Below are 22,053 nucleotides of genomic sequence, written 5' to 3'. Positions count from 1 at the left end.
ATGAAATTGTGGACAAACCACACTTTACAATACTCTTACTAATACTTAACTTTCTAAACTATTCCACACCTGGGTTAGCTAGCTAACTGCCCCGACTCTTCTTTCACCCATCTTACCTATCAGCTGAAAAAAAAACAAAAAAAAACACGTAGTGATGCTAACCGCTTACGGACGCACCTGTGAAGTCTGGATGATAACCAAGTCGTTCATCCGCCCATAGCCAGCGCCCATGCATCCTCTGAGGCCGGCTGTGCCAAACAGGAGCCTGTTCAGCATGATCTTCTCCAGGGTGCCATGCTCCCTCCGATCCAAAAGGCTTTTGATCTCCTCCTGGTTCTTCTCATTCTGGAAAGTGAGAAAAAAAGTATATCATGGCTATATCAGACCACTGAGCCAACGCCATCTTGAATTGTCAATTCAAGATGGCGTTGACTGAGCTGATTAACAGCTCTCCTAGGGCTGGCCCAGAAGATTAGATATTTATACGTTGCTAGGAACCAATTGGTTACCTAGCAACGGGACCTACAGCTTCTTGTGGGATACGAACAGCATTATATCGAGAAATGAATTTCTCTCACCAGAAATACATTTCTCTGGTTCCTCGCTGGCAGAGCTGAGAATCGAACTTCGGACCACCGGATTGGTAGCCGAGCGCGAAATCCACTCGTCCAACGAGCAACTTGGAAAGTGTGGAAGCGTATTAGAAGCAAGGCGACATTATCTTCTCAATTCCAGTCAAAATCATTCAGTGGCCTTTGTATTCGCGTCCTGAAGTGATAACTGTCTGCATGAAATTATAAGTTCGAAACTATTAGAGAAAATTCAGATGCATTTCAAAATGGAGAAAAATACATTTACTTATTCAAAATTCATTATTTATACATACATACATACACACACACACATACATGAATGAATTTGATCACATCACTGTGATTCATATAAAAGCATTAAGCTACAAATGTCCTTTAATATCCAATTCGCTCTACCTCGGAAATAATTTATTTTCATATTGTTAACCGAGGGGGAAATTTTGTTGTTGGTGATAACTCGTCGTCTCGTGGGATCGAACCACCGCATAGAGAATTCAGGACTGCAGTGACGTCTTAAACAACACGGCCGTCACTGCAGTCCTGTGTTCTTCTCTATACGCTAGTTCGATCCCAAGAGACAACGAACTTATTATCAGTTAAAAAATTCCCCTCAATTAACATATATGGAAATATATTACTCCCGAGATAGAGCGAATTGAATATTAAAGGACATTTGTAGCTTAATTAATGCTTATACACACACACACACACGCGCACATACACACACACACACACACACATATATATATATATATATATATATTACTTATATATATATAATATATAATATAGTATATTATATATATATATATATAGATGATATATATATATATATTATATAATACATTATAATGTATATATATATATATATATATATATATATATATATATATATCATGTAAGCGAGAGTAGTATAAACAAGCGGGTATGCCTATGACCACCCATCCAGTTCGCTTCAGAGCATGTGTAGGGATGAAGAGGGTATTATATAACCAAAGAGGAATGTTGAAGGGTTCATTCAATTGGTGAACAACAAAGAACGAACTTTTTTTTTTCTCCTGCTAAATGGATTGCTATTAGATTATCCCAATGGCTTCGAAGTTATACAACCGAGAAATCGTGGGCGAGTGATGACAACACTTAAAGATGAAAATAATGTGAAACTATAGCTTTATGTTTTCTAAGACTCAAGCGTGCTACAGAAGCTACTGGGAATGGAATATAAAATTTAGGCCAAGGGCTAGGACCAGTGAGGTCAGTCGTCGCTGAAAATAATGCTGAAACAATTGTCAGGAGAGGGTGGAAAATAAGATGAAAGAAAGAGAATATGAACAAAGGTACAGTAAAAGGAATGAAAGCGGTAGCGGATAGGAGCCGATGGGGCGCTGCAGAGAAACTCTAGTAATGCCTACAAGGCACCGCGTCATGTACACTGACGGCACTACCACTCTGCGGAATAGAGGCCATTAAAAAAAATAAATGATAAATACGCCGTTATATAAAACTCTTCTGAATGAACGAATAAGGTACATTAAATAAATCGGAAACATCAAAGAAAAATCCTCTCCAGATAAGAAAGGGCTTTTGCAAGTCAGAGTTGAACAAATCTGAAATAAAGATAAAGACAAACCCAGTGTAATATATATATATATATATATATATATATATATATATATATATATATATATATATATATATAGTAGATTCACATCAGCCGTGCATTTGATGTCTATGCCAGTCCCTTACGACGCTCCTGATTTGCTGTTGATAAGCGGCATCATAAGCCACTCACAGGGCTGGCAACTCTCAGTCTCTCTCGAGGGTTCACATAGGTAGGATGTATGTTCCACCTCTCCTGAAAGACGTACCCCGCAGGAGAGGTGGAAAATAGATCCTACCCATGTGAAACTCTCGAGAGAGACTGAGAGTTTCCAGCCCTGTGATTGGCTTATCAACAGCCAATCAGGAGTGTCGTAAGGGAATGGCCTAGACATCAAATGCGCGGTTGATGTGAATCTATTAATAGTACATTAGATAAGTGGAGGCAGCAGTTACTGCTGTCATGCGGGTAAAAATGACTGTATTGCTACGACTGTCACACGAATAACGAATTTTGTTTATTTTGAAATTAAATGCTATCGCAAGGAAAACTCGAGTGTTGCGATAATGACAACAGAGATGATAGTTAATTATAATCAAAACTGATATTCAGCAGTTAGAAACATGATTTATCTTCAAGCAATACACTTGGTATTTAAATTCCTGCATCGCCTGACTTGTAATTCATACTACTCCAGTCCATAAATTTGGTCAGACTCGTGCTTTTTTTTTTAAGAAAAAGTCCCGTGACAAGAACAATCTAGTACCAGTTTCTCGCCCAGACCCGAAGGAAACAAGAACTAGCAAAAATTGCGCCGAAGAAAAGATTGAGTTTTCTGTACAGCGTACAATCAAGGCCACCAAAAATAGATCTATCTTTCGGCAGTCTCGGTACCTATAATGCTGTATGAGCCCCTGCCCATGAAACTTTAACCACGGCTCGTTGGTGGCCTGGCTTATATCGTTGCCAGGCGCACGATTATGGTTAACTTTAACCTTAAATAATATAGAAACTATTGAGGCTAGAGCGCTGCAATTTGGTATATTTGATGGATGGAGGGTGGATGATTAACGCAATAATTTACAGCCCTCTGGCCTTTGTAGTTTTTAAGATCTGAGGGCGGACAGGAAAAGCGCAGACAGAGAGAAAAACAACTGCGGACGGACAGACAAAGCCGGCACAATAGTTTTCGTTTCAGAAAACTAAGAAGGGAAGCCACTGCCCCCAGCCTCTCAAATAATGGAACGTTTTACGACTTCAGAAAACCTAAGCAGGAAGAGAATTTCAGTTGCTGAGCCGTTCAGTACAAGATCTAATCAGTTCCGCTTAGTATCAATGGAGAGAGGTGGCCTGTCTAGTGTTATAAACGCACTTAATATGAGGAAGAACCTTCTCACTGAGCTCAACAGATTAACGGCTGAACATTACTCATAAGAGAGAGAGAGTGTGTGTTGGGGGAGGGGAATATTGCCTTGCAGAGCGAGAGACCAACAGACAGAGGAAGGTTGCCTGGTAAGGGTGAGAAGAAGGATCGAGGGTAGAGACACGAGTGAGGTCATTGATCAGACGAGCTTGACACATAGACGCAAACCTATAGAGTATAAGAGGAAGGAAACAAAAGAAGGCGCACAATGAATGGGAAGGCATACTTCAAACGAATGAATATGTCCGACGTGCAACTTGAACAACATTCGTAGGTTTGGGAAAAACTCTCTATCGCGAGATTATATATGATATTCTAAGAGGTCCACAATAATTTAAAAAAAAATTTACGAGTCCACGTATAATTTTTAAAACTCTTTACAAAAAACTTTCGAAAGCTTTTTGTAAAGAGTTTTAAAAATTATACACGGGCTCGTAACATTTTTTATTATTGTGGACTCGTAGGTTTCTCGAGTGAGATTCATCAATTATGACTGTGCAATCGCTTGACGTAACTCTTACCTTAAACGTGACTAATCCCTCTACAAGGGCATTACTCAAATAGATTCTTAACAATAGAACAGACAACAATAAAGCTTCGAATGATTCGCCTATCCTTTTACAGAAGCACAAATGCCATGAAATTAGCAGCATCTTCTCAACAGTTGCTGCCTCACGCGTGATAAAAGGAGTTACACTGAAAATCATTCAAGTTTCACAGTTAACATTGATATCGTTTTAAAATAAGGCTCATATCTCTAGCCACTGAATGTGCTAAAACGTGACTCTTCAAAACATAAGTTCATTTTATACTAAGTAGTGACTGAAGATAGCTTAACCGTCAATGCCCAGTTGACAACTCGGATTACGACAATGATATTCGAAATTCTGAGCAAAGTTTCGTATAATAGGTTTCAAGACCACGAACACTGGCAGTATGTCAAGAGGTACGTCATTCTTTACATCAGCCTCTCGACGTTGCCCGGGTCTATTGATGCTTGCTCTGCTAATTCGGTGCAAAAAAAAAGGGGAAGAAAAACAGGGTATCAACTCTCCTGTGGAATGCTTGCCATGCAGATTATTGTAGATTGGTAGGTGGACACACGGTCTAGGAGTAATAAGTCTTTCTAGATCGTAGATGGATGGGAAGGGTACTTTGTCATCACAACAAGGCGTGAGAGCATTAGGTGTTGTGGTATGGTATCTTGCCTAAACAATGCCAGACTCAGCTGTGGTGACAATGAGGTCACACTGAGCAAAGGGAAAAATAAGATGTACGAAACCTTCCAGATGAAAATTGATCAAAAGGAAATGAAAAGTGAAGCACTGGGATTACAGCAAATAGCTTTCAATTGAGGAAACAAAAACAAGACAGAAAGACGAGATTAACAGAAAGCAAATACGACCTAAATTAGGCATACTATTTGATGAGCAATAACTCCACACATTGAAAAGCCGAAAGTGATGAAAGATCAAACAGAAAAGAAACAAACGAAATGACTGACATCTCTTAATGATAATGGAAAACGAATGAACCTCACATCATCAGTTCAAAAGTAGTCAGTGTACTCCGCTCCCTTATCTTCATAGTTTGGAAAGGGTGCAACATTTATTAAAACAGAATAGGGAAAATAGGTTGGATTTAGCTTTTAGGTATAATACCTCGTTAAAATCAAAGTTTATTAGGAATCATGAAAAAGAAAGGAAAGATAACGTTGGGGTTTGCGTGGTACCGTGTAAAAATTGTAATAAGTGTTATTATGGGGAATCAGGCAAGGGTTTAGGTATAAGATTAGACGAGCATAAGCGATCATGTAAGATGGGATCGAAACATAGTTCAGTTGCCAGACACACGTTAGAGTTAGGGCATGTAATTGACTGGGAAGGAGCGAGAGTAATTTACAAAGATAATTACATAAGTAGACGCAGAGTAGTTGAAGGGGCTCTTATTAATATTTTAAACGTGTTTGATTTTAACAAATCATTTGCCCAAGAGGATACATTTTCAAATTATTTGGTTCTTAAAACTGTAAATATTAGTACAGACGTTGTTTTCACCACACCTACTGCCCAGGTTGTCTCTTTCTCCTGCCCAGGCAGGTGCCGATGCAGAAGTTTTGGACGAGGGAACAACCGAGCACACAGAGGAGGTAGTTCAACCACGACGGTCGGCTCGTCTTTTGGCCAGACATTTGAACGAGGGAATAACATGATTGAGACAGTTTGTTTTTGTTGTTATCTCCCTTGGAGACGGTTCCAGCGTCCTGCCTGTTCTTCGTAACTTTTGTATTTTTTAAAAAGGAAAAATCAGTACGGCTGATGAGGTCTACTGATCAAGCAGACGAAAGCTCCTGTCTTTTATGTATTTTTAATACACATTTTACATAAGTGTAGACTGCTATTACTTCAAGATATTCCAGTCACGTTATGGTTATATATATATATATATATATATATATATATATATATATATATGTGTGTGTGTGTGTGTGTGTTTATATGTGTGCATACATATATAAAATACGATAAATATGTACCGTATATGTGTACATGTTACATATATATATATATATATATATATATATATATATATATATATATGATAATCCTAAGTGCCCCCTCCCCCATGAAAAATTTCTAGATCCGTCACTCAACGAAAATCCCCATTAGTGGTAACCACACTCATATCCAGTCTCATTATGATTAGTCCTGAATTACTCGTGTGACTGCTCTTTTTCCTTTCAGTCATTCCTAGACTGTATGTCGTCATCATCGCCATACCACATCGAGACATTCTCATGACTCCTCATGTGTCTCACTGATAAGGTGGGCGCGGTGCGGATTACGTTCACACCACAAGGAACAAGAAAAGAATGGAAAGGGAGGCTGTATCATTACCTCATGCTGCTACAAGCGAGTAAAAATTGCTGGTAAGCGAATTCTAGAAGACCAGGTAACAGCGGCGTAACTTGTGTTAGTGGCGCCCAGGCCGGATTCTGAAAGTGCCGCACCATTCCCAAGCTAAAGAATATATACAAGTGGTAAAAATTAAACGCAAGTTTCAAGTCTTAATATCTCAGTCATTGATTTTATTTCAGAAAGCTAAAACAAAAATAACACAGCAGATTTACAACGGAACCCTGACGAGCTTGGTTAGGAGCGAATTCGGTGATGACAACATCCAACTCCAACCGATTAATAATTTCATGCTCTACTGACAATTTCGCGAGGTTTGACAATCTGAGCTGACTCAGTTGATCTTTAGATAGTTTTTGATTAGTTTTAACTTGAAGAAGCTTCGCTCACAACTGGCAACACTTGCTCCGACGGTCCAAAGTTCCGATCAGACGAAATAGGCTAGAAAACCTTGAATTATGCCAGACCAGACCTGCTCAAAAGATGTCAGAGTGGCCCCCGCGCCGTTTCCCGCCTTTGTTTCGCCACTTGCTGGTAACATGGCAACAATTAGTCCCGAAGTAAGGTTGACTTTTAAGCAACAGGTTTGACATTTTCCCAGAAAACAATTTTTTTTAATCCTTGAAAATTGTCGTTTTGGATGCGCCAATGTACTTTTTTTCTTTTTTCATTTTTTTTGTGAGATGCTATTTCCACTAAAGCTATCATTTTCGACGAAAATGTCATTTATTTTCATTCTCTAAGTCCGCGGAAACTATCTTTTTGGTAAGAAGATTAATATTCTTGTGACTGTGACAATTAAGTTCTACTAAACCGAAGAGGAAAAAGTCGTCCCTTTTTGGGAGATTCTCATTCCACTAAAACTGTCAATTTTGACAAGGAAATACTTTTCATTTTATATTCACAAAAATGGAACCTATAATTCATCGAAACAAGGACAATAAATAGTTATGACTACAATACAATTTAAAGTTCTCAAAATTTTGAAATATGGATTCTCCTTACAGAGGTTTGTTTCAAAATAAGACAATTTGCTTTGCTTAAGGAGGAGCAAGGAAGAAAGTCATAAAAACTCCTCAGGAGAATTCAACGTCATGCGTAGCCTCATTACTTAAGCAAATCTGAATCAGGTACTTGCACATTTATAATGGAATTACAGCGATCATCAAACATGCCAAATTGCAGCCCTCTAACCTCAGTAGTTTTTATTTTTATTTCAAGTTAAAGTTGACCATAATCGTGCGTCTGGCAACGATACAGAACAGGCTACCACAGGGTCGTGGTTAACGTTTCATGAACCGCGGCTCATACAGCATTAAACCGACACCACCGAAAGATAGTTCTATTTTCTGTGGCCTTGATTATACGATGTGCAGAAAACTCGATTGCGCCGAAGAAACTTCAGTTTTTTTTTTTTTTTTTTTTTTTTTTAGCTGACGGTTAATGTCCAGATCGGATATCATTGCAGCTTCCTTTCTTGCCTCTGATTAGCCAATGTATTCAAGTGGTGAAAAGCACATGTAACAGAGTTTCGAAGACGCTGCACTGCGGTGATGAATATCTCAAAATGCCACCCTAGCATCACTCCATGAATGAAAATAAGCAAGTGTGACGAGACTCCATCCCGTCCACTAATCATGATTAGCGTCAATGATTTCGGCGGATGAGATTTACCCCCAGCTCCGAAAAAAAAAAACATTACACTATAACTTTCCCTAGTTGGACCTACAGGGACGCAGGTGACAACTATGACTTATCATGTTTTAAATTTCATGTTGCTATCTCTGCAGCTTGTTGTAAAGTTCAAAGTTTGAAAAACAACAATAATATAGATAACAATATGTGGACCTGTTATAATAACCAAAATAATATTACTTTACATGATAAAACCTTGAATGTTGTAATATTCATTGCAAGGCTACCCTTTCAAAATACGAAAATTAAACCCTTGAGGCTATACCAAGTATAAAACTGAACAAATGGCTAAATCGTCATCTGCAAAAAGAGACTGAGAGTGATTACCAATCCTGGCGACACAATGAAAGAACTGGACATGCCCTCTCATCAAACACTTATCAAAATTTTCGTCAAGGAAGTGTGTGAGTATCTAGAACTTTAAAATAAGTAATCGTTCCTAGAAGGATATAATGGTACGTCAGTATGTCAGATGAGCGTAGTCGTCAACGTTTGTGCAATCACGGTTAACAGGTTACGTGCGCCCTCACCCTTTCTCTCTCATAACCTGACACGCACACACACACGCAAATACAGAACCCCTTGCGCACAGCACACATGCACAAGCAACCCAAATGTTTATAACCTTTAAAAAACAAAATAAGCAACTGTTCTTTCATAAACAACGTTCAAATGATCTTGAACGACATTTTCAGAGACGAAAGCATTTTCTTTGAGTGCATTTTTTACAACACAATAACCGACCACTCGGCAGGGGATGCCAAAACTCAAGGTGGTTTCAAAGGCATATCGTGCCTTGCAACAATAGACAAATGCACGCTTCAGTGCCTTTCGTAGCTGTAAATTGGCATTTGTTTTGTTTGATTTTCAATTCCTTATTTAATTATATACGTCACTGGTGGCACAAAATAACACATAAAGGTTATGAAGTCGACAACCAAATATTTGGCCGATATATATATACCATAAACTATATTGCTGTTATTCCTGGTGATGTCAGTGCTATGCTCGTAACCAAGGCATCGTAACAGTCTTTGGTTGAAAGCAGGCAAGAAACGAAACTCAAGAGAGTTAAAATGAAACATGGGATTCCATGTTCAACAAAATCCCTTTATGAAGTAGCTTTCATGCTATCTTCATAACAGACAGACATATATCAGGAAGATTCCACAAGACTTGATTACCTTTAGGAAAAACTGAAGAATTATAAGATCGCAGATATACATGGCAACGGCTAAGGACAGCCTAAGTTTTTTTTTTTAATTAAAGTTTTTATTTTGAACACGTAAAAGCTGAATACCAGAGCCTGCCCCGTGCTTTCTCTCTCCTGGTACCGTGTGATCAATAATTTCATTTCTCCCCCGCCTTCTTTTATGTTTAAGTTTAGGCCATGCCTAGATTATGTATTGGGATACACGTCCCGTCAGCCTTCGAATACAAAATGAAAATTTCAACGAAAAATCAAACGCATTTGCTTTGAAACAACGTGAACATCCCGAGAAGAAGAAAAAAAAAGATAAACCTTCCCTTCCCATGAAGACAAGTCGCTTCCCTGAGACATCCTTCCCTTCCCATGAAGTTCACAGCAGTAGCCGCCCGTAATTTGGCCAGGCATTTTACCGCCATCCGACGTAAGGCAAGAATTATAGGCTGCCACCCGTAACCAAATCACTGCACCGTGGTATTTTCCCAGTGAAGTTTCTTCCAAGGACGAAAGGACAAATCTTACAGACGTTCGAAAACTCGATACCTTACTTGAAATGTAATGCATTCGTATTCCGTAATTATGACTTGATTACAAACATCATAGACATCACAATTCATTACACACGTAACCTATAAGCTAGGGGTGACACGGAAAGTGTTACAGTAAATAGACACAGATATTTTACTGAATTTATCGCTACGGAACTGATAAGAAATGACTAAAAACGAGTAAATTCCATGAATCTTAAAAAAATAAAGATAAATTAGCAGATGTTGTTAACGACAATGTGTCTAACATTTTTGCATTAATAACATATTAAGTAACAAGGAGGCAAACATGTAGACAACAATATTATGGACAAAAGCGGCGACATTCAATCAGATCGGATCCCCTACCCGGACCGGGAGTGACAATACAACGATGTGTTCTGAAAGAGACGTGAAGGAGACACACGCAATTATTCCGCTATAATGAAGAGCAACTATAAAACAAACAGATAAAAAAAAGAACATACTTTTAAACACTGAACTCCGTCCGAGTACATCCGCGGTGATTATTTGATTAGCACGATATTGGATCAGAGCGAAAATATATCAGCGCACCTCACGGGGTGTACTATAAGCATTACTGAAGGTTTTTTGGCGACGTCCCTTCGGCCCCTAGCTGCAGCCCCTTATATTCCTTCTACTGCACTTCCATTCATATTATCTTTCTTCCATCTTGCTATCCACACGCTCAAGAGCAATCAGTTCATAGAACAACTGCGAGGTTTACCTCTTGTTACACCATTCAAACCTACTTACTCTCAATTTCCTCTCCAACACTGAATGACCTCATAGGTCCCAGTGCTTAGCCTTTGGCCTACACTCTGTCTTCCATTCCATTCCGAAAGCGATTATGACAGACTGCATCTGATCACTTGACCACCATCAGCTCTTCCACCAAAAGGAATTGATTACATCAGACTGTATCGGGCCACACTTGAACACACCTTAATGGTGCTATATATATATATATATATATATATATATATATATATATATATATATATATATATATATATATATATATATATATATATAGCTGAAGCACGTCTTGAGTCATACATGAATGAAATTTCTTAGTGAAAATCCACAATATTATTTTTTATGAAAAGAAAAAGAGTGGGAAGAACATCTGTCCACCTGTCTAAATACATATATATGATTCACATATGTATATATATATATATATATATATATATATATATATATATGTATGTGTGTGTGTGAGTGTGTGTGTGTGTATTTAGAATGAACTATATATACACCTTTGCCCTTAGAGGGGTTTGGTTTGGCCCCAGGTGTTTACAATCCATTTGTTAGCAACCGAATTGCCAACAGGTGTTCTTAAGACTATCTATATCCTATATATATATATATATATATATATATATAGATAAATAGATAGATCTTAAGAACACCTGTTGGCAATTCGGTTGCTAGCAAATGGATTGTAAACACCTGGGGCCAAACCAAACCCCTCTAAGGGCAAAGGTGAATATATAGTTCATTCTAAATACACACACACACACATACACACACACACACACACATATATATATATATATATATATGTATGTATATATTGTTCAAGATTTTAAGCCAGAACTAAGGAAAGTAAAGTCTCTTACCAGTTTCATGCATCTTTGTCTATATGCAAGTTGCCCCTTTGAGCTGTAAGCATCCATTCCCTCGAAAAAGCTATCTCTTCTCCCATTGGCTGTCGGAATTACCCCCTACAGAGACGAGGATTTAAAAGGATCAGAGGCCAGCGGCTCGTTCTCAGAAGCATACCAGACCTAAGAGAGGTCTGAGCTCCTCACCTGCAACCTGCAGACGCCGCCTTTTCCCCTTTCTGCTTTCCCCCTGCTCTCCTCTGGGAAGTCCCAAGTATTTTTTTTAAAAGTCCATAGTGCATAGAAACATCAAGGAGAAGACTACATTCAAGCCCCCAGGTTCCAGGTATTGTGAGAGTAATTTCAGTTCAACCAGGGAATCGTTTTACCTTTGTCTGTAGTATTTCATTTCCTTTTTCCAAGGAGACTTGTTTAGTTTCTCATTCCGCCCCCCCCCCCCAAATCTGGGTTCCATTCTGTGATTACTCCCCTTATGATACTAGTGAGCATCCCCCTAGTAAATTCAAGCAACAAAATAGTTCTCTTTGTGTAAATTACCAGTCATTTCATTTCCCCATGGATGGTCTGTAACTTTTGATTGAAAGAAAGTAGTGTGTAACATTCGCCCTCGTGTGCCCCCCCCCCCCCCCCCCTTATGCCAGTGTCCTATCTATTTGCAGATAAACACCGTGCCTGATTGTGGTAGAAGTTGGAAACCCTTGGAGCAAGGCTTGCAATTTCAATCCGTTTGCGCAAATTTCCGAATGCTGTGTCTGGGTGTCCCCAGCCACATGTTCCGGTGGATCGACCAATCGACCCACTTATTAGTCTCCTGGGCCTCTGTAAATTAATGTAAATACAGTGCATTTAAAACTAAAGTCCAGCTTTTATGTAAATTCCTCCTTCCTCAGTAATATCAGCCTTATGCCTTAGTAGTTTTTTTTTTTTTTTTTCAGATCTCTCGTCCTCCATTCAAGGCCAAAATTTTCAGTGTTAACTACATTTTCAGAATAATATATATATACATTATATATAAAGTTAGAAGACAGACCACTGAATGTTCTCATGAACGGCAGAAGAATGGGAATAAATGATTATCACCTAGCTGAGTCTGAACTTGATAACCCCACTGGAGCTTTCTGAATCATACTGTGTGACAGAAGAGCAGATGTTAGCTTTGTAAAGATTTGTTTGCGATGACAACAAATAAAAAAATCTGGACATCCGCAACATCCCAGAACTCAGATTGTACCTATTCTGCAAACATATAACTGAGAGTGAAAAAATTCTACCAACGATCGATGCAATCAAGCAGCCAGAGTTTGGGGTCAGGCATCAGTAGCCCAACAAGATCTGGGCTACTTCAAGAGCTGGGATGGCCAGTTGCTACCCATCCCCACAGAATGTACGTAGTATGCCTGCACCAGCGCCTCAGTGGCGTGATTGGTATGGTCTTGGCCTACCACCTCGGTGGCCGCGAGTTTGATTCTCGGCCATTCCATTGAGGAGTGAGAGATGTGTATTTATGGTGATAGAAGTCCACTCTCGACGTAGTTCGGAAGTCACGTAAAGCCGTTGGTCCCGTTGCTGAATAACCACTGGTTCCATGCAACGTAAAAACACCATACGAACGAACGAACGAACGAACGAAGCCATTCTGGAGATGGCGAGGTGCCTCTGCAACCAAAAAGATGTCCATGTGCTACTGTGAACCTGCCTTGTACTGAATGATCAGTGTGTTCAAGTGACGGGGAAAATGACCAGGACTCTAGAGATGCTTCATCTTTTGCCAGTGTCCCTGATCTGAGTGATGCAGATGTCTAAGCATGATAACTGATATCCAGTTACAACAAGTTAACAACCCTAGTATGTCTGTGTCTTTAATAGACTGGTTATTTTATCTTCATCTGATCTGTATCCTCAAAATTACAAGTGATGATGGAAAATATTTCATTACAAACATGAGAATGTAAGAACATTAGTTATACTGTTCAGGTAAAGTGATGTTTTTGCCTTTAAGTAAACCTGTCTGAAATACTTACAAACTTGTTATGTTTGAAGGCGTAATGAACTCCTGCTTACTTGACAGAGATACCAATTATCCAATTGTGGTGTATTTACGTACACTAGGGCTATAACCTTTCGCAACAATTCTAAATTATGGTAATGCTCGATACTAAGAGTTTTAAATAGGTATTTTTTCTCATCATATATTTCAATTGTTATACAATAATCAAAATAGCGGTAGTTAAGATTAAAAATAATGATTCTATAAGTGAATTTGTATTGCAGACTAAAAAGAAAACCTCACAGATGAAAATTTAGTTTTGTAAAGCCGCCATTTTTCAAAATACAAGACGGCCGCCAGGATAAACTAGAAAGATTTGGCAACATTGCTTTTTGGAATCCTCGTGTCATAAGCTTTCCAAAAATGTATAATTTATAAAATCCCCCAAAAAGGCCAAATCTCTACAGTTTGGGAGAGTACAGCTGTCTGTGGATGTCAAGATTAGAGTGCAAAAGGGGAAACTTCTCTGATATGTAAGGCAGTCACTGTTTCGGAATGTCTCTAAACTGAAGAGGGAGCATGACGACTCAAACTGTGTCTGTCCGTGGATTTCTTAAATTCATTTGTTCTCAATTTTGTGGATTTATTCAATTTTCAAAGGTCGATAGTGATATGCTATCATCAATATGTATAAGAAGTTGAGACGAAAATTTTTGTGTAAAAGAGGGAGTAAAATCCTAACAAAATCAAGTCTTACAGTTATTTAGCAAGGCTAAAAAAATATGAGAGCTTTAAGTTTTTGAAAAATCTGTATTATTCCAGAGATTCAAGAATCAGTGACACAGAGAGTGTCATGCCAGAGCCGACGGCAGAAACCAATCTGTGGTTTAAGGCACTTAATGCTGTGGGTTTGTGATACATTACTACTATATACTTAATATAAGTAACAGTTGGTTACAGAGTCAGAAGTCCCTGAAAACTAAACGCTATAGCATAAATGTACCTGTTAACTATAAACTAAAGTGTAAATATTATGGCATGCACCAGAATGTAAATGTTCCGTAGACAAATATTGTGGAGCTTACAGGAAACGCCTACAGTGTAAATGTCTTAACGTAATACTATTAATAATAATAATCATTTTTATTTTCAGCTCAAGGCCATGTACATGGAATATACAAAGAACAGATACATAAGATAACATGATAAAAAAACCCAAAGGTTAATCGGCAATATCCATACTTGCTGAGGTAGTATAAAAGATGGTAGTCAAAATAATGGTCATAACCGTAATAAGACAGAGAATAGTTGAAAAAATGAATGTAAAAACTATATTGATTACAATCACAGTAATAATGAAAAACGGAAAATACCCGTAATGGCAATAATCATAGCAATACAATGAAAATGACAGATTCTGCAGATAACATTTCGCAAAAACAGAGATAAAGTCATTTAGGGAACAAACGCCTCATTTTCCCAACTTCACCACAATTTAGATCTTCTTCTTGCCTCACTACTTAGGATGCTTTGTATGAGCGAATTGCTGCTGTTTCGCAGTCGGGTGATCAGACTGGACATTGTTCGCCTTACAATGATTTTTTAATTGTCCAGGTGGTTTTCTGTGAACATCTGTGTGGCAGTGGTAGCGAGGAGTGTTTGTGAGGCGTCTCAAAATGTCACTGTGAACAAGTGTATGTCTCATGGTCTCCCTGGTGTAGTTCGTCCACAGGGAAAACCCATAAATGCTGTAGCAATACGAGCGGAAGAGCAGCAGTTTCAAGTCTCGGTGACAGAAGGCAAACCTTGCAATCATGTTGGCATGTGCACATAATTTACGAAGCCTCTGTTCTACGTCTGGCGTATGTTTTAGGTCGTTCGTGATAATGTGACCCAAATACGGAAATTCGTTCACGAATTCCAGCCAATGATTTCCGAGGAAAATTTGTGGTTCTGCAATTTGCTTAAGCGATCTCGGGATTAGCGACATGCACTGGGTCTTGGTTTCGTTGTATAGGATATCGAATTCCTCTGCATATTGGTAGCAAGTGTCGATGAGTCGTTGGAGACCTTGCACTGACGGGGAAATCAGAACCATGTCGTCGTTTATAGTTGTTTCACTGAAAGTGCATCCGATTGGGAGTGAGTTCAGTTTGACATTCAAGGCATCTGTGTACGTATAAACAGGTAAGCAGAGAGAATGCCCCCTTGCCGAAGCCCGTTTAGAGAGCCGAAGGTGTACGATAATTTACCCCATTTGACACAGAATTGCTGTGCGGAGAACTAGCAATATAACATGCCAATTAAATATAGGGGTGTGTCTCTTTTATGCAGCTTCAGGTAATTTACTCAGTCAAATGCTTTTCTCACGTCCACAAAACATCGGAAAACAGGAGAGGCTGATGATAGGTAATAGTTCAGCAATTCTTTCAGTATGTAGATGCAGGTGTCGGTTGAGTGGTTTGCTTTAAATCTGAACTGGTTGTCAGTGGTGTGTAGAAAAGGGAGTAGTCTCACTAGAAGAACCGACTCGAGTAACTTCAACGCGATCGTTGTGATTGCAATCGGCCGGCAGTTGCCAGGGTCAGCTGCATCCTTTAGCTTGTTTTTGATTAATGGTATAAAGTGAACTAAGAGTAGGGAGTCTGGAAGAAATTTGTGAATTATGCATGCATTGAATAGGGCAGCTAGCAAAATGTAGATTATCCGATGGCAGAATTTGAAAGCTTCTGAGGGAAGACCATCGCAGCCGGGCGATATATTATTAGGTATAGGTAGGCTGTTTATGGCATCGCTGATGTTACCTGGCGTAATACGATCTGCAAAATAAAATTGAAGTGATCGCCCCAACATACTTGCAATAGCCTTGTCACCGACTGCTTCCCCTACTCAATGTGACAGCTTTTCAGTTTTGGGCTTTAAGGACTGGATATTTCTGCAACGACGAGGATAATCACCGGATTCTAAGCTTCTAGACATTGCATCGGTTCTTAGTTGTCTCTCATTTAATCTGCAGTGCTTACAAGCAAGTTTGAACTGCGCTCTTGCCTGTCTCTTTAGCAATGCAGTGTCCTTCCCTCGGGCCACCATTTTGCCTCCACAGTAAAAACATTTCTCGTGAATATGAATACAGATCTTTAACCAAGTCACAATAGCGAATATTTATTGGCAGACTTCACACTATAATCCAAATGTCCCGGGAGACACACTACAAAAGCCCGGGCAAATGAACGCCTGAGTATAAAGAGTATCATCAGTCAATCTTATCACGCGCTCATTAACTTCGAGTGGCCAGGACTGCCATCCCAGGAGTGCAACGTGTTTCATAGAGCCTGATTACATCTTTCTCTTGTTTTTTAAGCCTTTCAACGCCAACCAAACCGAGGAGTCAGAATGAAAAGAATAGAATATAGAACTTAGGCCACAGGCCCAAGCGCTGGAACCTACGAGGTCAAAGAGCGCTGAAACGGAAATTGACAGTTAAAAGGTTTGAAAGGTATAATAGGAGGAAAACCTCGCAATTGCACTATGAATTCATTGTTAGGAGACTGTGGAAAGTAACATGGAAGAATGAAAATATGAACGGAAATACAGTAAAGGGAATGAAACAGGTTGTACCTGGTGGCCGAAGGAACTCTACGAAGAACCTTAATATAAGTGATGCCTAACGTGCACCGCATGAGGCGCACTGACGGCACTAACCGCCGACGGAGAATGATAATCAGAAAAAGAGGCGGGACGTCACATCGCCGCGGCTGCCTTATCTGTCGTTACCTCATCACAGATAAAGCCTTTATCACCTCCTTGATAGTCTGCAACTTGGACTCACCAGACGATATTTGTAAGGCAGGTATGATGCTGTAAGTGTAAAAGAAGAGTTTCGCGTCATTTAAAATCCATCGATCCAGCAATGAGAGGATGAAACTTACAATGAGGTCTTCCCACTTTTTCCCTGAAGAATCAGTTTTTGAGGAAAGGCTTCTTGATGTAGAATAGTATCAATGAGTCAATACTTTCATTTTGCTTTGAACGATATCAGTGAGGAACTATATGAACACTTGCCAGTCTGAAATGAAAATCAAATCAACTGCAAGCACAACGCCGGAAATTGTTCAAACAAAGAAATACCCCCACCAAAATAATAATAATAATAATAATAATAATAATAATAACAGTAACAAAAACAATAACAATAACAATTGGTTGCAATTCTACCACTGGAAAAGAGCGAATGAAACCTTTAAATAACCATTAGGTCACATTTCTCTTGGACCTCTTACCCCCACTAATAATAATACCAATAGTACTGCACACAAAATTAGCAAACCCAAATACTTTAAAAAAAAAAAACTCCGAAATTCTACCAATCATAGAATGGAATACAGAATTTTGACCAAAAGGCCAAGCGCTTGGACCTAAGAGCAAGAGATTGAAAGGTGTAACAGGAGGAAAACCTCGCAGTTGCACTGTGAAACAACTGTTAGGAGAGGGTAGGAATTCAGAAAGAAGAAAGAAAATACGAACGGAGGTACATCTACCAATTAAAGACCAAAATTCACAATGGACCTCACTCCTCCCTGGGGCCCAATATCACCAAAACATCCTCGTCACGAATCTTGAACGTGACCAAAATCGATAACCTTATGAAGGCCAATCTGTCTTTTATCACCAGCTCATTTCTTGTTGGGGTTCAATACATGATCTGCTCTGTAAAAGTGGAACACTGCTCACAACTATTCAGGATTAGCAATGTTTTCACATCTCTAAGAGGACATAACCGTGATCTAGTTAACTTCCTATATATATTGAACATCTGATCTTCGACCATATATATATATATATATAATATATAATATATATTATTATATATATATTATTATATATATCATATATATATATATATATATATATATATATATATATATATTATATATATATGTGGTGGTGTGTGTGTATATATATATAACTGGATATATATGTATATATATATATATATATATATTATGGGAATATATATGTACTATATATGTGTATAATATATGTATATATATGTATATATATATATAATATGATATATATATGTATATATATTATATATATATATGTATATAAATAATATATGTATAATTAATATGTATATTATGTAATATATATATATTAATGTATATATATGTATTTTATTTATAATATATATATATATATAGATATATACGTATGTATATATGTATGTTATATATATGATACATGATATTATATATTTTATGTGTCTATATGTATATGTTATTATATATTATGTATATATGTATACTAATATGTATATATATATGTATATATACATATATAATAATGTATATATATATATGTATACTATGTATATGTTATTATATATGTATTAATATTATATGTATATATGTATTATTATATATTATGTATTATATATATGTATCTATAATATCTAATATATGTATAAACATGTATATATATATGTATTATATATGTATATCTATGTATTATATATATAATGTATTATATATAAGTGTATATATATGTATATGTATTATGTTATATATATGTATTGGTATATATTGATATATATGTATATATTGATATATGTATATATATATATATATATGTGTATATATATATGTGTATTATATATAAAATTATTTACCGTGTATATATATATATATATGGTAATATTAATATATATATATATATATGTGTGGGTGTGTATATACTATATATATAATATCCTATATATGTATATGTATATATTAATTATAATATTCTATATGTATATGTTATATACTATATATATATATATATATATATATATCAAAAATAAAATCCCACCGGATCTTGTTTGTCTGCTCCGGGTGGGGGCTGGTAGGTGACCGGGAGGGTAGGAGAGACATGACGGGTAATGCCAGGTTCCAGCGCAGCGAGGTGTGCACCATCAAGCTCGTATGTGTGTATGTATATACTGTATATATATATATATATATATATATAAATATATATATATATATATATATAATAAATAAATATATATGGGGATACAATCCACAATGAAGTAAATTCCTCTTGTAGTTTAAAATATATATTACTTGTATAGGATTAAAGCTTTCGACCATCAACTGTGGTCTTGTTCACTAAAGTGTGATATGTCACCTCAAGGAACTGACAAGAAAGAGCACAAGCATTTGAAAAAACAACGGTTAGGAAACAAGCTAGTTCAAATTATGAATGATCACGCGGTTGAGCCCTCGTTCTTTCCAGAATTCGTCTTGATCTTCGTGGGGGAATGTTTCTATTGTCAACTGCTTGTTCTATGGTGTGGGTGGTTAGTAGGAGAAATGACCTGAGTGGAGTAAACAGGAGAGGAAGCAGCATCGTTATTAGCACATATATTTCTAAAGTTTGAAATTTTCCCTTTCCTACATATCTCCTCACAAATAGCTGTATTTTCTGTAATGCCAGTATTTCCTGCAAAGGTCTCGTTTAATGAAATTAACGCCCCTTCTACTTCATTGTGGATTGTGATCCCCATTTACTTAGAGGTACGACATAGTACCAATGGCTTCTGCATATATATATATATATATATATATATATCTATATATATATATATATATAGAGAGAGAGAGAGAGAGAGAGAGAGAGAGAGAGAGAGAAGAGAGAGATGAGAGAGAGAGAGAGAGAGAGAGAAAATAGTATTAGTGTAGCAATGCACTGCGTTTGCACTTGAACTGTACCTAGTCCAATGGCACTTCGGGCTCGGCTGCCAATCCGGTGGTCCGAAGTTCGAATCCCGGCTCGGCCAACACGGAATCGGAGGAATTTATTTCTGGTGATAGAAATTCATTTCTCGCATAAGTGTAGTTCGGATCCCACAATAAGCTGTAGGTCCCGTTGCTAGGTGACCAATTGGTTCCTAACCACGTAATAATATCTAATCCTTCGGGCCAGTCCTAGGAGAGCTGTTAATCAGCTCAGTAGTCTGGTAAAACTAAGTTATAGTTAACTTAAGACAGCAATAAACTGGATTGACACTACAGTAGCAGCCAATAGCCTCATGAGAGTGAAATTTCGATGCAGTAGAATCCCATGCAATTGACACTTCCTAGAGCGGCAGTGGCTACGTACCACAGCTGACGAGTACTACCTACCACCGCAGTGGCAGTCAAATTTAATAATTCTCCTTTTACACGAATAATTCCTATTTAATACATATTTTCTGCCTTTCAAAAGCCAAAAATTTGCAAAACAAGCTTCGATGCAATGTGATGATACTATTACACTGTATTTATGCTGATGTTCCTCGCAAATACAGCCAGTCATTTCCCAAATTCAGCTAAATGTTATTCATCAACACTAGTAAATTCCTACTTCAGTAAAGGTACATATAAAATGCATAAGCAACTGAACTGGCATTACCGGTATTAGATCTAATACAAGAGTTTTCTTTGCAGAGCAAGTGCATGCAGTAGCGGATTACCCAATAGCTTAATTGGGCTAAGCCTAGGGACCACCAAAGCAGCCTTGGGGAGCACCTGGCTCCAAAGTCGCTAGCCTTATATTAAAAGTTGTGTAGCTGCAAAAAATTATTGGGTCATTATATATATATATATATATATATATATATATATATATATATATATATATATATATATAAACCCTTAGCCTAGGGAGCCACAGAGTTAATGCGGCACTGAGTGCGTGCATAGGAGACATCCGTAAAACCAGTAACGTTTAACTTAATGCATAGACGATACTGGTTGCAACTTGAAAGGAGAGACTAATGTGTTACAAAGGATTGTAATTGGTCTTATGCTCTCGTACGCATCGCTGTTGTTTCATATGTAAATCCAACAGTAATACATCTGAGACCTTATACATCTTCGCAACCTTTTACGGAGCAAACAAAAACAAGCAAACTGATCAAACATCTCTCTCTAGACATCAACGCAAACAATCCAGCTAGTGTCAACAACCTTTCGCAATAGAGCTAGGCAGCCGTAACATCTGACTGGATTCTATAGTGTTTTGTAATGAAGTTTACCCTTCCTCTGCTATATTCATTTTCACACATCTCCGTATAGTACGCAGCGGAATCAGCTTCTGCCCTACAATCTTAAGTATGAGCTTAGCAGGTGAGATAGAGAGGGGCGGGGGCAGGACAGGGGAGTGGGAACGGGTGGAACCTGTTCTAGACTGTCATTAGAGAGAGAGAGAGAGAGAGAGAGAGAGAGAGTGAGTATCCTAGCAAAAGAATGACCTTCGCTGAAACAGGCTGTCACCTGCTACCGGCAGATTTCTCCAGATAAAATTGCTCCTCCGGTCCCAAGCTCATTCGTAGTTACAAGTGGGTCTCACAGAAAAGAGTCATAACAAAGGTTGCAGTCGTTCAGCCGCTGACTACAACCAGTGTATCGAGGTTCTCACGGCGAGACT

At 37.9% G+C, this 22,053-nt stretch overlaps 1 protein-coding gene and 1 long non-coding RNA gene across 3 annotated transcripts in view; one reads left to right on the top strand and one right to left on the bottom strand.

Annotated features, from left to right (window-relative positions):
• Positions 1–22,053, bottom strand: part of LOC135215636 (phosphopentomutase-like) — a 181,799-nt gene that overhangs the window by 151,981 nt on the left and 7,765 nt on the right. The window contains exon 2 of one of the 2 annotated variants that reach the window (XM_064250557.1): positions 178–345. The exons of the other annotated variant lie outside the window; for it this stretch is intronic. Coding sequence (XP_064106627.1) covers positions 178–345 — 168 coding nt within the window. The remainder of the gene's footprint in view (positions 1–177; positions 346–22,053) is intronic. 2 annotated transcript variants of the gene reach the window in all.
• On the top strand, positions 11,800–12,469 carry LOC135215633 (uncharacterized). Its single transcript, XR_010314742.1, has 2 exons — positions 11,800–11,937; positions 12,272–12,469. It is a non-coding gene; the product is annotated as an uncharacterized LOC135215633 (long non-coding RNA).

Source organism: Macrobrachium nipponense, chromosome 5 (assembly GCF_015104395.2).
Source record: "Macrobrachium nipponense isolate FS-2020 chromosome 5, ASM1510439v2, whole genome shotgun sequence".
NCBI classification, from domain to species: domain Eukaryota; kingdom Metazoa; phylum Arthropoda; class Malacostraca; order Decapoda; family Palaemonidae; genus Macrobrachium; species Macrobrachium nipponense.
This window is presented reverse-complemented; position numbering and strand designations above follow the sequence as displayed.